We start from the raw sequence: 17,287 nt of genomic DNA on the forward strand, positions 1-17,287 counted from the left end.
GGGAGAAAGAAGAGAAAAAAGATCTGAAATAAGTAATACCTTGGGACATATCTCTGCATGGACCTAGCTCATGTTGTTCAACATTAAAATTGAAGTCATACTACCTTTCTCTCAGATGTCTTGTGAAGCTCAAGTACGACGTGGCACATGAGAAATTTTGTGAAATGCAAGTTGTAATAAATTGCACTTAATACATGAACTCAATTTACCAGTCTTTCAGTTATGTGATTGAATCTTTCATCTCCTTTCCTCAGATGAACCTTAACATATCTCAGTCCTGCCTCAGACCCTATTTTCATTTAGAGTGACTAAAAAGGAAGCAAGTTCACATGTATTGAGCACCTGACCATGCCTCTACTACGGAGCAGGCACAGTACTATGTGCTTGGAATATACTTACCCTTGATCCACACAGAAAACTTGCCAGGCAGTTAATATCATTCCCAGTATACAGAGACTGAGGTTCCGAACAACTGGATAATTCTTCAAGATTACACAGCTGCCTAGGAAGAGAATCTGGGTTTGGACCTAGAATAGTTGCTAATATTGCTTTCCCCTAAAACACCACATGCCTCCATTGAGAACTACTTCTACTGCTATGTGGAGGAACACGGGTATCCGTTTCCTTGTCATAGGTTCAACATGGTTTAAGGAGCAACCAGTTTTAGAGATGGAACTGGGGTGCTTGCATCACTGTAAAATTACTAAAACATACTCAACTGCAACGTCTAGAAGCCACAGTCATTTTTAATGCGACACTACTACAAAACAATGTCTTTTCCACCTTTGCAGCTCTGCAACTGGAACCCACAAGGTGATGGAGGAGCTACTGTGTCTTCTATTCTATTAGACAAAAAAATTATTTTAAAAACCATCTTGGTTCATAATGAAAAGCTTTGCTCTTTTCCAACACTGACCTCAAAATATTTTACAAGTCTCCTTCTCTGTTCTAAATTTTATTCTCAGGAAGAGATTCTAAATAGAAGTCTTCCTCCCTGGGGAATTTTGAAGCTAAGTTGGCATTCTTTTTTAATGGATCTTTCAAGAAAGCTAATTTTAAGATCTATAATAGAGTAAAACATTGCTTGCTCTCAGACATGACTTTGAATCTTAGAGTCCCAAGGTTTCTCCCAGGCTATTTTTGTGACCACCATTTTAGTCTCCGATGAGGCTTTTTAACCCAATTAATCTCTGACAAAAGCCTCCAAAGGCTTAAAAGTAAAATTTGTCCCCACAAGATAACGTTGAATTTTCCATGCTTCACTTTGAATTTGAAACAGAATGTTTGAAGTGAAAATAAATAGGAAAAATGCCTTCTTCCACAACAGGAGTGAAGTTTAATCAGCCCAGCAGACATGATCCATTTGGGAAGAAGATAAAATGCTATTGAACCAAAAAACCCAATCCTTCAATAATATCTGAAAACAGGATCTGCTCACTTTCCATAATTGTGTTAATCATTTTCTGAAAAAGGAAAGGGTAATATCCTTTGGACAAAATGAAAGGCTCTGATATGCTTAAGGACTTATACTGTCATTTATTTTATTTATTTATTTTATTTTATTTATTTTATTTATTTATTTATTTTGTGGGCCTGGGGATGTAACCCAGGGGCATTCAACCTCTGAACTACACCTTTTGCTCTATTTTTTATTCTTTATTTTGAAACAGAGTCTCACTAATTTACAGAGGGCCTCACTAAGTAGCTGAGGCTGTCCGCGAACTGTGATTCTCTGGTCTTAGCTTCCCAAATGCTGGGATTACAAGCATGCGCCAACATGTCTGGCTTCCACTGTCATTTATACAGAAAACTTTTGTAAAGCTTTGATTTGATTTGTATCTTTGTTAAAAAAATTAAACTCACTGTCAAGCTCCAACTGTCAAGTTATTAATCATCTTTTTTTTAATCCTTCCCACATTAGTCTCTATATTATTTTAATATGATTCATATATCCCTCAAAGATTAGATGCCATCATCTGTGGCCAAATGTTCTAGTTTGTGCAGTCAGCAGAAGCATTTTAACTAAGAATATTTGGATAGCATCAAGACTCAGAGCTAACCAACAGGCCCTCTGCAGAAACAGGTTTCATAATGGCTATCAACCAATGTGTAAATATAGTCTGTGAGGGCAGAAAATGCACTTGAAATCTCCATCTGGTTTGCTGGTAGTTTTCCACACATGTTACAGAAGTAGAGAGAAAGACCCTTATGTTTCTTACAGAGGAGTCACATGAGCGACTTGCGAAGTTACCAATAAGTAGAAAGTTGGGCTGGCTGGTTTTAATGTTTTAATTTAAATTCATACAAAATGCACAATGCAGATCCTCCTTTAATTGGAATTTAGAAAGCATAACATAACTCAGATTATGACATCTTCTGGTTTAAGTAAAAGGTAGATATTGTGCCTGTCAAATGCATTTAATTACTGGACTGCATTGAGGACTACATGGTTTATTTAGTCTTGCTTCTAAGGTCCTCTCCTCACCTGGTACATTGCTGCACGTTCTATTTCAAGGAATTTTAAAACAGAAGCAGACTGTTCATTACTGAAATTCATCTGATTGTTCTTTCTCTTAACAGAACTTTCTGAAGGACCTGCTAGAAAAAGCAAACAAGACTGTAGATGACACAAAACTAGCAGAATACACAGACCTAATGGTAAGGTTGATTATGAGAAGACTGTAGCCGAGAGCTCATGAAATATAACTGTATTCTTCCTAATTCTCAAGGCTGCACAGGATGAAATAAAACATGGAAGGGCATCACATGTACATAGATACCACCTCATTATGAAACTGAGAATCTTAAGGATGCTTACTTATATCTGGTAATGTTGAATGCTATAGGCATTGCATTAAGGCTCAATATATGAGTGTTTTAATGTAAAGTTTTGTCATTTTTATCTCTCAGAAATGGTTCATTGTTCTTACAGAGCTTGTGCAATTATATAACATGCATATTTGTTTATATATATATTATACATTATATCACCCCAAGCTCACTTATTATAGAGGTTCTGAATACATTTTCATCACAGCTTAGGAAATCATAGAGAACTTCTAGTTTATCTTTATTAATTAAACCACTTGAAATCGTCCCATTTCTTTAGAATTTGGGGGGGGGGGTACTGTACCGGTGCTATCAGTGAAGAATATACCCTGAGTTTGATGCTTTGGTAAGTGGCATAAGCAGTATCTATTATATAATATGATCATAGAGGCAAGAAAACTTTATATATAGGCTCTTCATATTTTAGGAGCAAATAAATTAATGAAGTTCAAAAAAAAAATACAAACAATGTCCATGAAGTTACTTTGTTTCAAATGGGTAAAGTTCCCTCATTTAAACTCATTATATAATTAGGACTTTCAAGAAATTCATATATTGGTGCATGCTCTTAAATATGCTCTTAATGCTTATCCCATGATTTAAACAACCAATAAAATAGGTAAATATTAGAAAAGCTGTGATGCTACATCATATTGATGAAGAAGTTAGATTTGTAGTTACCCTGAGGAAAAAAAATCATAGTTTGATTATATTTGATGTAGCTGAGTTTACTTTCAACCTATTTCAATCTAGAAAAACAAAAACAAAATACTAAAACTTTACTTTTGCCTTATTCACTAAACAGTGATATTCACTCACTCGTTTTAAAACAACCAAAAGGTTTATTGGTCCCTTGAATTTCTCATTATTCTTTCATTAACAACAGTACAGTAGAATAAATGGAACACTTCCTTGCTATATATCACAATGGGGAGATCTAAGATCTGAGTCATTTTGGGGAAATGAGTGGACAATAACCTACATTTGTCAATTTTCTATGTTGTTCCAATCTTAAGGGATGTCTATTTAAAGTCTCCTTTCTAGATAGAAATGTGAAGAATCCTTGAGCAACCACTCAGGTGGGAGTTTCCCCTGTTGGACTGGCCCAGCATATCTGATTAAATGTCATAAACCAGTTCAAACCCAGGAAGTAAATTAATTAAGAGCTAATTAAAATTTAAATATATAGGTGGGGGAATATTTCCCTGTGGGCACTAAAGTGTGTGATCTAGTTGTTCAGTATCTTAGTAGACAATGTGATAATATTAGAATTTATGGTCAGCGGGATATAAAATGCTATGTCAGGATGGGACACTGAAAAAATCTGCTTCCTACAAGGAATCCTTAGCACATATCAATCTATAGAATTCCTTTCTTTTCCTTTTTCTTTTTTCTTTTTTTTCTTTTTGGTAGCACTGGGGATAGAAGCCAGGGGTATTCTACTTCCAAACTAGACCTCCAGTCCTATTTTTAAATTTAATTTAATTAATTTATTTTATTTTTGCGGTACTGGGGATGGAACGCAGAGGCATTGTATCTCCGAGCTACAACCCCAGCTCTAATTTTTAGTCTTTTTATTTTTTATTTTTTACGGTACTGGGGATGGAACCCAGGGGCATTCTACCTCCAAGGTACACCCCCAGCCTTATTTTTTATTCTTTATTTTGAAACAGGTCTCATTGAGTTGCAAAGGGGCTCACTAAGTAGCTGAGGCTATCCTTGAACCACAATCCTCCTGTCTCAGCCTCCTAAATGCTGGGATTACAAGCCTGCACTTATCACGCCTGGCTTGTCTTTTTATTTTTGAAACAAGGTCTCACTGAGTAGCAAATGACCTCACTAGTAGCTGAGGCTGTCCATAAAACACAATCGCTGGGATTACAAGTGTGCACCACCATGCCCAGCTTTCTTTTTCTTCTTAAAAAGACCTTACAGGTGATTTTGTTCAAAGCACCCCCCCATGTTACCCCTGGGTAACATGGCTCTAACTGCTTTCTGTATTTCTATCTTTTTAATAAGCTCCTTTAAATCTTCACAAAAAAATTTTATTTTAAAAAGACCTTACAAAAATTATATGTGTCGTATCTCAATCACATTCCTTTTTTTATTTTAATTTTTACTTTTTTTTAACAAATTTTTATTGGTGCATTGTAGTCATACATCTCAATGGGATAAAAAAAAAACTTGTGGAGATATATACATGAACACATTACCCTTCTAAAACAAAATATAATAATGCATTTTTACATATTTATTATTCATTTGGTATCTATTTCATACATTTTAATGTTTGATATATACTACTTCTATATAATACATTAGATTAGTAGTTACTTCTTTCTAAAAATGTGAGTGCTTCCCAAATACAAGTACATGTGTGTTTATATCTGGATATTTCTCAGTATAGAATGTGTACACAAGTACTATGAAGCTTTGAGTATCTTGTACCCAAAGTAAAATACAATGATTCAAAATTATGTGTTTTCTACATATTGCTTTTGTTGGTATTATTTTATGCTCTAAAAGAGTGATGTTTTATTTAATGATGTTTGTTTAACTTAATATTTATTGTTGTATCATTGTTTGGAGAGGTTCAGGAAGTACCACCTACTGCCAGGAACCATCCCACCCATATCTTGATGTTCATACAAACATATTTGCAAAAAAATTGCAATAGTCTAGAAACCTTTCAAAGATCACTATTACTTGTTCAACTATTTTGTATTGATTTGCTGAACTCTGGCAATTGACAAAACATACAGAGTTAAAAATCTTCAATAAAAGACAATGCTAGTTTCTAAAGTTTTGTTTTGCTGGGTAACTCAAGCTGTTTGATTTTGAATGTACATCTTTACTCAATAAATTATACTTCAATAGCTAATTTTTTTATGTTTTTGGAAATAAAACCCAAATTTTGTCTTTCAGCTGAAACTATTTGATTCAAATAATGATGGGAAACTGGAATTGACTGAGATGGCCAGGTGAGTTTTGCAGTTATGCAAATATTATTAGAATAGGCTGGTCCTTGCCTGGAAATCTAATCTATTAATATTTTTTCTCAAAAGATTGCTACCAGTGCAGGAGAATTTTCTTCTTAAATTTCAGGTACTTAACTTTTCCTCTGCAGTAAATAATATTTTCCTTGACAATTTAGAATGTGGGTTATTCGTCAAAAAAACATACTGAACTGTATCAATTGCTTTTAACCTTTGCTCTCTTCTGTCTCTTAGGGAATCAAAATGTGTGGGAAAGAGTTCAACAAGGCTTTTGAGTTGTATGATCAGGTAAAAATTTTATTTTTTTATGGTGGTAAAACACTTAGCAGTAACATTTTGAAATTAGAAAGTATGATGCCTCCACCTTTGTTCTTTGTTCTTTCTCAAAATAAATTTTAGTATTGCTTTTTTTAGTATTGCTTTTATATTTTTATAAAAAAAATTCCATCAGGATTTGGAAAGGCATTGCATTGAGTCTGTAGATTTGAGTAATATAAACATTTTAGCAATATTAAACCCTCCTAGCCATACCCACAGGATGTTTCTCCATTTGCTGTGTCTTCATCTTTGTCTTACATTAATGTTTTGTGGTTTGTTTTTATTTTAAAAGTGTACACGTCTTTCATCTTGTGAAACAAATGATTTTTATATACTGATTTTATATCTTATAACTTCACCGAATTTTTTATTAAATGCCAAAAGATTTTTTTATCGGAGTTGTTAGTTTTCTCTATATAAATAATTTTATCTGCAAACAGATAATTTTACTTCCTTTTTTGACATGGATGCCTTTAAGTTTGTTCTTATCTATAATCCCGATTCTTGGTAAGAATTTGGAAAATGCTCACTGAGGGAAAATAAAATTCTCAAACTCAAGGTTCACAGTAAAAGAAATACAAGCTATAAAAATTATGCAACCAATTAATTCTTTTTTTTTTTTTGGTGATACTGGGGGTGGAACCCAGGGGCTTTATATATACCTCCGGGCTATACTCCCAGACCCATTTTTTATATTTAACTTGGAAACAGAGCCTCACTAAGTTGTTGAGAGCCTCACTAAGTAGCTGAGGCTTACTTTGAACCTGTGTGATCCTCCTGTCTCAGCCTCCCAAGCGCTGGGATCACAAGTGTGCGCCACCATTGCTCGGCTTCAATTAATTCTTTTTTATAGAAAACAGATTATGGTACAGCCCACATTACACAAACCTTGATTCCAATCCTACTCTGACTTACCTTCTGGGAGTCTTTAAATGAGGAACCCAAATCCTCTGAGCTTCTGTTTCTTCATTTGTAAACAAGACATAAAATATTGATACTCGCTTGCAGACTTGAATGGGGATTAAGCTAGGAGAAAATCACCTGCACAGGCCTTCCAAGCATACCTGGTAACACCATGTATGTGAGGAAAGACAGTTTGTGATGTCAGTAGTTCTTGTCTTTTGGCTTCTTTCAGTTTCTTTACTCCTCGACTTGGTCTCTGGTACAACTGCCACTTTTGGTGTGATAGCAGACCAGGCACAAAGCTTCCCAAAACCTCAGTGTCCTCACTTGTTATAGGACTATATTTATGATTACTGACTTCAACAGACATGACACTGTTAACCTAATTTGAGATATTATATGTGGAAATGCTTTGAAAAGTTAAAGATATATTGGAAATTAAGGTAAAGCGTTTAATGAGAGGTCTCATTATCTACTTTTGCAACTTCAGAATGCTCAAAAGTGTCAAGTGTCAGACTTAACAGGTTAGGATACCTGCCAAGTACGCAACTGGGAGATTTCCTGAGGATTCCGGGGATTTCTGTTTTATTCCATTCCTACTGCTGTGGATAGAGTTGTTTGTGTACTATTTCTGTTTCTATTGCCCTAGGATGGCAACGGATACATAGATGAGAATGAACTGGACGCTCTACTGAAAGACCTGTGTGAGAAGAATAAGCAGGTAACTTAGTTACTACCATGCCACTTATTATGTAAGCAGCCTTTATGGATTTATCCAAAAGCCACTGCTCTCCCATCTTGAGAGTGTACCTAGAAAAATTTGTAGAGGAACAGTCATAGATTTCCATTCTGAGCTCAGTTTGGTTTGACTTAAATCAGTGTTACTGTAATGAATAGGTTTTTTAAAGGAATAACTTTGTAATTATGCACATTTATATAAGAATTTAATCTAGTTCTTTTCTTAATGAATTAATGTACCAAGTCATTTTCATTTCACATTTTATCACTTGACAATGGTTAATTAACTTCCATATTTAACTGGATTACAATACTATCTATGTTCTATACAGGAGCTGGATATTAATAATATCACAACATACAAGAAAAACATAATGGCTTTGTCGGATGGAGGGAAGCTGTACAGAACAGATCTCGCTCTTATTCTGTCTGCTGGGGACAACTAGAGTTGGTGGCCACAACCACTTGATAGTGATACGTTGTATCTAAAAAATTACTGTGCACTATAAAAGAGTAGGCTGTATTTTCTTTTATATATGTAAATTTCACTGCATATAGATAATTATCCAGGATGTGTGGCACATTCTTTTCTGCTTGTTTCTATACTGTTTGTAATGTACAGTTTTTGTAACTATATGATTGAAGAGGAGAAAGTCTATGCTTAGGCCAATCAGTATACCCAATTTAAAGAAATAACCTAATATATTCTTGCTTTCGTAAATACAGTTAGTTGTACGTTAAGATTTCTCTAAAAAATTCCATCAAGATTAATTCCTAAGATTCTAGTCTCTAATGTGTAAATGAACGTTTGTCACTGAATAAGAAAATTCCATACGATGAGCCAAGTGTTTTTATTTTAGACAATTATAGGAATGTCCCACAAAGTACTTCTAAAACTGTATTTTTAACTGTTAGGAAGAACATGCTTTTACATCTAAAATACTCACCAAAATAACAATCAGTAGTTTATTGTGACTTTCTGAAACTAAAAGTCTCACTAGAGATTTAGTTTACTAATCAACATGTCTACTGCTTGAACCCATACCTAACTATTGGCTCAAGGCCATTAGGAGGTGAGGAAGGAAGGTAGCACCAGGTGGCACATAACTTTGACTCTGTACCTGACTACAACAAGTCTACTGTCAAATTGTGACCTTAATCCATTTTCTAAACTATTTTCACGTGTTTCAGGTTCCAATTATCCTAGTAAATTGCTGTTTATGCTGTTTATTTCTGTGTAATCTCTGATTAAATTTAATATACTGAGTATCTTGGTGTCTAGTTTGCATACTTCCTGGATTTTCTTTCTATGTAGAACTGTTCATTTCCACCAAGGGTATCTGCTGCCTCTGAAAATATTTTTTTCTAGCTATAACAACTCTATTTTTACTACATAATTGAATTTTAATGTGAAATCCATAGCATCCTGATTACTGAATGTTAAATCATCAATACTTTTGTGTATTATGTGGATTCTATATTTCATACTGAGATCAGCATTCAAAATAGTTCTATTTCTATCTGCAAATAGACTCAAATGAGTTAAAAATAGTATCAGAAGAGAAATGCTAATGTAATCATTTATCTTATCTAGCAAGGGAGATTCTGAAATCTTTTTTGACCCACACCTAAGTCACAGTTTCACATATTTGTAGCTAGAACAACCTATACTGGTTGTGGTTGCCATGCTGTGGTTGGTGATTTCAGATTCTTTGATTGTGAAACAAGGAGTGAAAACAGAAGGATCGATGTGAGATTTATGAAGTTACCACCAAAGAGCAAATGATGGCCTGGGTCAGCTTGAACGTTCCCATTTAATATTTATTTTTTTCAATTCATAAAAGTAATAACAAAAAGTGAGATCTTTCCCTCAAGACTGAACAGAAAAAAAAAAGATATGCCAAAAAATAAAATTTATCATGTGATATAAGTGAGGGGTAGACTGGCTTTGCCTATAGCGCACTGTAAATGGAAGCACTGACATTAGACTGAATTTAACTACTCAGAATAAATAAAGAAGAAAATGACCTTAACCTCTTGTATTTGTTTCTTCTCCAAAATGTTAGTTGATGCGTCATCCATAACCAATCAAGGTAGAAATGTTGGATGTTCAAATTATTACATCCTATTAAATTTAAATTAATGCAAACCTAAGTTACTAGATGACTCATTGAATTAAGGGTGATCTCTGATACTAAAATCAAAAAATTAAAAAAAACAAATATTTGAAGGTTTCCCCCCCCCAACCAACATAGTTAAATAGCTAATTAGCTTTTTCTTTTCAGTACTGGGGGATAAAACTGAGGGACACTCTACCACCGAACAACATCCAAGGCCTTTTAAAAATTTTCAGACAGGGTCTCACTAAACTGCCAAAGCTGCCCTTGAACCTGTGATCCTCCTATCTCAGCCTCCTGAAGAGCTGAGATTATAGGACCATGCCACCAGGCCCACCTGTCAATTATCATGAAAAGTCTCCAAAGGACTAGGAAGACCATATACAATTTTTTCTACATTTCATCTGTTAAAAAATAGCCCTTCACTACAAAATATATACCAAAGTGCAAAATGATACCAGTTTGTCACTCTAATTAATGGCATAGGAAAAAATAATAGAAAAGGATGATGGCCGTTTTTCTGAAAAGCTTTTCTAGAGAGCTAATAGTAACGACAATTACAAATCTAGCACCAGAATCTCATGTAGACCTGAGCTCTTAACCACTATCAGATAAATTCTTTTTTATTTATTTGTTTATTTATTTTTGTGGTACTCAGGATGAAACCCAGGGGCTTTCTACCCCCGGGCTACACTCCCAGACCTATTTTATATTTTATTTAGAAACAGAGTCTCACTAAATTGCTGAGAGCCTCACTAAGTAGCTGAGGCTGACTTCTAATCTGCACAATCCTCTTGTCTCAGCCTTCCAAGTACTGGGATTACAAGCATGCGTCATCACACCCGGCCAGATAAATTCTTATACCTCATCTAATCAGTCATACTTATATATCTGTGACAGGTCTGCTTCTAGAGCAAAAAATAGGGAAAAGAAGTTTAAAAGTGAATCCAAAAAAGTAAATTTAACTACTAACACAATGCCTACCTCACACCACAAGCAAAATGCCTAAGAAGTTTAGTTCCAGTCTAGATGGAAAAGGTATATAGATAATAAAACTAAAGAGGATTTTCAATATTTTAGGCATGGAAATATATCTTAACTAATTAGGAAGAAACAGATTGAAAAAATGCACTATTAAAAATAAGAACTTCTGAGCTGGGCATGGTGGTGGCATGCACCTATGTAATCCTAGTACTTGGAAGACTGAGATAGCAAGATCATAAATTCAAGGCCAGCCTCATCAAATTAGTGAGATCTGTTTCAAAATAAAAATAAAATCAAGAAGGGATTATAGCTCAGGGACAGAATACCCGTAAGTTCAATCCCCAATACCACAAAAATACATAAATAAAATAATATTAAAAGAGAAATCCTATCATATGCTCATCAGAAAGGTCAAAAGTAAAAAAAAAAAAGTTTGCTAAGTATTGGAACGTGTGATACACTGGAAATTCACACACATGTGCACACACACACACACATACACACAGCTTGGTAGGAGCTTAAACTATAAACACTTTGGGAAGTCATTTGACAGTATCATCTAAATCTGGACATATGCATACCCTGTAACACAGCAAATTCACTTCTAAGTATTATCAACCTCATAGATAAAGGTGTGTCTATTTTCACTCAAATAATAAGTATCTTCACAGCAGCACTATACTTAGCAAAGCTTCAAGATAGAAAAACCCAAATATCAACCAATAGCAGAACTATCAAATAAATTATGATATATTCAGATACAACATATAATCAAAGGAATGTTCTAGAACAATGAGAACACAGAAACTATTAACACACACACACACACACACACACACACACACACACACACACAGCCAGAAACAGAATACAAATTACATGATTCTATTTATATAAATTTCAAAAACAAATTATCTAGGGTGATGCAAGAAGCCAAAACAGTGGTCTTGGAAGGAGGTAGGGATTCTCAGTGGGGGACAGGCAGGAGGCTTCTAAAGTCCTGCTGATGATCTGCTACTCAATATGGACAGAGGTTACTGTGTAAATTCATGTTGTGATAATGTGAGATTTGCACACTTTTTAAGTTAAAAAGTTTTAAAAAATGAATAAATGAATGCGCTTCCTTCCTATAAGTCTTTTGCAATATAATTTGTATCTCATAAAGACCCTGTTATTATCTTGATTTAAGTTAGGAAATCAAGAGGCATCCAGTTGAGCCAGAGACTTGAGTTCAACTAATTGTGTGACACGGGACAAGGCACATAACCTCCTAGGGCCTTGGGCAGTTTCCTCAGCTATAAGAGCAAAAAGACTGAGAATGAGCGTCCTCCAAGGCTTTTCCAGCTCTGAAATTCTGGATTCTCTCTTCGGTTTGACCCAGTTTTAGTTCTCCTTTACTTGCTTGCTCTTCTAATGGAATCATTGCCTCTCTAACTCTGGAGTTTATGTCTTATTTCTTTTGAGTGTTTTCTCTAGTTCCAGTATTCAAAGTCAGTTCACATTCATGCTGCTTTAGCTTCCACAAGAACAATAAGGAAACAATGACTGTCACTCTACACCTGAAATATTTCCTGGAGGTTTTAACATGTTAATTGTCAGATGAGTGACACTGTTTCCAATAATTCTCACTTTAAATGGTTGTTACCTTTTCTGTTGGTGCAATAGGAGCAGGACTCTCACAAAGGGTGCTAGGTAGAGTGACAGTAATCATTCTTAAGGTTAGACACTGATGTGGTTACAGCCCAAAGGTAGTCTATCATGGAGGATAGTGATTATCCACTAATAATACTTGTTTCTCTTTCACACTCAGGAAGAAATGTCTACTGGGGGAAATCCTTATGGTCTCTCTTTTTCTTAAATTCTCTCTGCATGCTCACAAGTTGCTTCCCCCTCACCCACCTCTTATAATAATATATAATAATGAGGCAAGCTCTGAGACAATAGAAGTCAGCCTACTGAACATGTTGAGTGAATCATATGAAAACAAAAAAGACTTTTTAAAAATATAGGCTCAAGCTGAGCATGGTGGCCCATGCCTGTAATCCCAGTACTTGGGAGACTGAGACAGGTGAATCACAGGTTCGAGGATAGCCTCAGAAATGTAGTGAGACTCTCAGCCACCTAGTAAGACCCTGTTTCAAAATAATTCAAATAGGGCTGGGGGGTGTAGCTTGGAGGTAGAATGCTTCTGGATTCAATCCCTAGTGTTTGTCTGTCTGTCTGTCTCTCTTTCTCTCTCTCTGTCTCTCACTCACACACACACACACACGCACACACACACACACACACACACATGCACACGCACATGCACACACATACACACAAACACACGATTTAAAATTATAAATCTAGGCTTTAGTATTTGGGTTTCTTATTATTTGATTCTCAGGACTATGAATTAGTTAACCCAACTAAAAAACTAGATTAAGTCATACACAAAAATATTGTATAATCTTTGTTTATCTTCTCTATCCAGATAATCTAGTCTTTTAAAGGTGAGAAGAAATGTTATCTCACAGGCCCCACTTTCTCTGAACTTTGGAAACAAAATTAATTACTTCTTCCTTAGCACTTTAATACTGCTGGAATAATATTTGTCATGATACATACATTGTGACAAATTTCAATCTGTCTGTCCTGCTAGATAATGAAACTTCAAGAGGACAAAGGCTCTAGATTATTCAGCACCAAATAAAACATCTAGCTACAAAATAGGTTCCTGTTAAAAAACAAAACAATGTAAAGTTTGATCTATGTAAAGAAGCCAAAGTATGATGAGAAGGAAATATACAAGAAACGCAGAGCCCATTAAAGATAGTGTTTCTTTCTTTTAGGCCCTATCCCATAGGCACAGTGTAACATGTAACTTAGATTCTACTTCCCCCATTAAATTTCTCTTGATTTTCATGTCAGATTTTCTTTGCCCTGAACTTGCAGGCACTTTTCACCTCTACCAAAGCTTTCACCCACTCTTCCTTCTTTTTATTTTTACTATTATGTTTTTTTTAATTTTGATTTTCTCATCTTGTTTTCAAATCTACAATGGCTACTGCTGGAATAGTATGTAAGATAGATACACTCAGCCAATGTTTGTTAATTAAAAATTTATTAAACTTGAAAATCTCAAAATATTAGTCAGTTTGTATTACTTCTAGTCCCTAACGTTTCCTGTATCCAAGATGAAGGCCAGAGCTGCCTCAGGAGCCGTTTGTTTTCCTGATAAGTCCTTCTATTCTGTCCCACTCCTCCTGAGTGACCTGAAATGAGAAGAAAACAGCAATTTTAAGGGGCTTTTGCATGTTTATATATTATATATGTTTATATATTATATAAATGAAATGGTCTTACCTTCTGTAGGGTGTTGAATTCACCCGAAAGAAATACATCCTCTCCACCATCAAATTTAATGACCTAAAAAAAATAATAAACTCTAAAAATAACTCCTTTTTAAAAAGTTATGTCTCCTTGGCATTTTCAACTAAAGCCCAAAATTTAAAGGATAACAATGATGAATAAACCTAAACTGACTCTTTCTGTTTAGAATCCTCTTTTCAACATCTTCACAACTTCTTATCTTAGACATCATCTTAGACATCATCTTCAAATTACATATTATAGGGGGTAGCTCATAATTAAATTGTTGAGGAATACATTTTATAGGCTAAATTATATACAATATTTTATATTATTTTAGCTAAGCAAATACTTTAAGTCATATTTATATTCAGCATTATCAGAATTGGTTCCAAATTTGACTCACCATCCCACCAAAAAGTCAAAAGACAAAATAATGCTTACTGCTCCATTAATCCAAGAAGCATAATCACTACAAAGGAAAACAGCAAGATTTGCAATTTCTTCCGCAGTCCCCAGACGGCCACAGGGAATTCTGGAAATCATTTCTTTCTCAAATGTCCCAGTGGGGTCCAGACGGCTAAAAGCACCCTTAGAAATTAAGAACACAATTACACAATTAAGTTGTGTGTTGAGAGAGAGAGAGAGAGAGAGAGAGAGAGAGAGAGAGAGAGAGAGAACATGCTTAGAGCAACAGTTTTCCTACTTAAGAAATAAATTTGCACAAAATGAAATGCTACTAGGGCAACCTGTTCATTCCTTAGTCCTTGTGAATAACAGAATTTCATCAAATTCTTTCACATTCTCTTTAAGCCAAAATTACCTAAATTTGACCTTAAAAAAATCAATGGAGAGCCAGGCATGGTGGCACACCCTTTTAATCCCAGCATTTGGGAGGCTGAGTCAGGAGGATCTAGGTTTTCCGGAGGGCCTCGGCTACTTAGTGAGGCCCTTTGAAACCCAGTGAGACACTGTTTCAAAATAAAGAATAAATATAAGGCTGGGCTGTAGCTCAAAGGTAGAATGCCCTTGGTTCCATTCCCATTCCCAAAATTAAAAAAAAAATCAATGGAGAACATATAACCATATACTTTAGCTTTTTCTCTATAGTGCAGATATCTACCTTAGCAACCTCACCAAGTTGTATGCATCAAATGAACAAGTGTATACAAAAGTGCACCAAACTAAGTGTGGAGAGAAAGTGGTACTACTGACATTTCACTTAGTCAACACAGAAAGGTTATTCAAGTAGGAAAGACGTAAGATGAAGTTATTTTTTTTCTCTCTTTCCTCCCCAGAATAATAGGGAAGGAATAAATCAAGCATGTAGGAATATTAAATTCAAGCAGATCTTCAAAAGAGACAAATGTAACTAAATTGGTTACACAATGTCTGTCTTGTGTTGATGGTGTGCAAGGACTGACCAAGACAAAGGATACACGTGCACTGAGTCTTAAAACAACTGGAGCTTTCTAGAGTCTTGAAGTCCCAGCCATGGTTTTCCTCAATAACACAGGTATGAGACAAAGCACACACTGAGGCTTCTCAGAGCCCTCCAGTTCTCCCTGCACAGAAGTGGAGCAACAAAGGTAGCAACGTGTCCCAACCATGCTTCTATCAGCACATGGTAGGGAGCTTCTATTCTTCAGTTTTCTTTCAGTCTCTTCAAAACTAAATACCAATTACTTGAATAAAACATATCTCTACTATAGACTATAAGTTCCTTGATATGAAGAACTTTATCACAAATGTGGTCATATCTTTCTTGGTATATTTGCACACAGTGGGCACTGGGTAAATATAAGTAACATAAATAAATAAAATACAGATGACCTTTCCTAGACACTGAGGCCCAAGGGAGAAGCTTCTATGTCTACAGAATTGTTTTCAGATGTGCTAACACAGGGCCAATGTGAAATGTGTTTTAATACCTACTTGAGTTATCTTTCTACTAATTTTATTACTGATCTGTCAGATAAATAAAATATTTATGCAAGCTTCACTCAGGTAATTTTTCTTTCCATTTTCCACCCATTAAATGCTAAGTAAATTAAATATGGCCATTTCCACATTCACATTTAATCCAGAGCTACCTATCACTCAATTTTTCCTTAGTATTATTTTCTAATGCGTTCATGCATGTTGACTGAGTTACCAAAGCTATATCCTGATTAATTATGAATTCTTGCTTTACATGCAAACAAAAGGAAGTGTAAGGGTGAAGCTACTTGGGAGTAATGTGAAAGAACCGGTGGACATTCTGAGCAACATCTGTTGCAGCATTAATGATAATTATGATTGCAATGAGTATCTGTAAGGATTATTAATTATAGGTAAAATGCATGCCTTCAAAAGGATTTCTTTTTAATCAGAGAGGCGTAGGAGTCAGATGACATGCATAATTGACTGAAAGTAAAAAGGCACAGGCATGAGTCAAAGAAAATGCTTCCTATAGCAAGACCAAGCCTTCGTGATAAATTTTCAGTGCACCTCTTAAACTAAAAATACAGTTACATTTCCATGATTTTAAAAAAGGGTGTCAGTCAAAGTAACAAGAATCTTTAACATATGCTGAAAATTAAGAAATACAGGACAACAGTTTTATAACAGAAGCAAACTGGGGAAAAAATTCCAACACTGATGGCATAAAAAAATCCTAGAAGATTAAGACACTGAAATAGGCTTTATCATGACCTGCAGTTGCTACTGCCCTGCCCAAACTCATCCTTTCTCATACTAGATAGTTACCAAGGCTTCTAAGCCAGGCATCCATAGAAAATCCTTCACACAACACTCAGAATGCTTCTGTCATTGATTCATTCCTCAACTATTAACAATGCTATAACAAGTCAACAAAAACTTACTTTGGTTTTTATAGGCCCTGGTTGAATGATATTGAATCTCATTCCATATTTCCCCCATTCAGCTGCCAGAGACCTAAAAATTAAAATAGACAAAACATATTCTAAAATATTATACCATATTAGATAAATACATCAATAATAAGATTTACTATGTCCTTACTACATGGCAGAGATTATGCACCAA

At 35.0% G+C, this 17,287-nt stretch overlaps 2 protein-coding genes across 3 annotated transcripts in view; one reads left to right on the plus strand and one right to left on the minus strand.

The window, feature by feature from the left end:
* Positions 1-8,230, plus strand: part of CALB1 (calbindin 1) — a gene marked incomplete at both ends in the record, with an annotated part of 23,311 nt that extends 15,081 nt beyond the window's left edge. For both annotated transcript variants that reach the window (XM_080695003.1, XM_080695004.1), the window contains 6 exons: positions 2,581-2,658; positions 5,755-5,810; positions 5,895-5,934; positions 6,060-6,113; positions 7,696-7,767; positions 8,117-8,230. In XM_080695003.1, coding sequence (XP_080551129.1) covers positions 2,581-2,658; positions 5,755-5,810; positions 5,895-5,934; positions 6,060-6,113; positions 7,696-7,767; positions 8,117-8,230 — 414 coding nt within the window. The remainder of the gene's footprint in view (positions 1-2,580; positions 2,659-5,754; positions 5,811-5,894; positions 5,935-6,059; positions 6,114-7,695; positions 7,768-8,116) is intronic.
* Positions 8,231-14,082: 5,852 nt separating this feature from the next.
* Positions 14,083-17,287, minus strand: part of DECR1 (2,4-dienoyl-CoA reductase 1) — a gene marked incomplete at its 3' end in the record, with an annotated part of 41,450 nt that continues 38,245 nt past the window's right edge. The window contains exons 7-10 of the mRNA XM_080693642.1: positions 17,104-17,176; positions 14,684-14,830; positions 14,234-14,296; positions 14,083-14,142 (exon numbers count right to left, since the gene is read on the minus strand). Coding sequence (XP_080549768.1) covers positions 14,083-14,142; positions 14,234-14,296; positions 14,684-14,830; positions 17,104-17,176 — 343 coding nt within the window. The remainder of the gene's footprint in view (positions 14,143-14,233; positions 14,297-14,683; positions 14,831-17,103; positions 17,177-17,287) is intronic.

This window comes from Muscardinus avellanarius (assembly GCF_963383645.1).
Source record: "Muscardinus avellanarius genome assembly, chromosome: 4".
NCBI classification, from domain to species: domain Eukaryota; kingdom Metazoa; phylum Chordata; class Mammalia; order Rodentia; family Gliridae; genus Muscardinus; species Muscardinus avellanarius.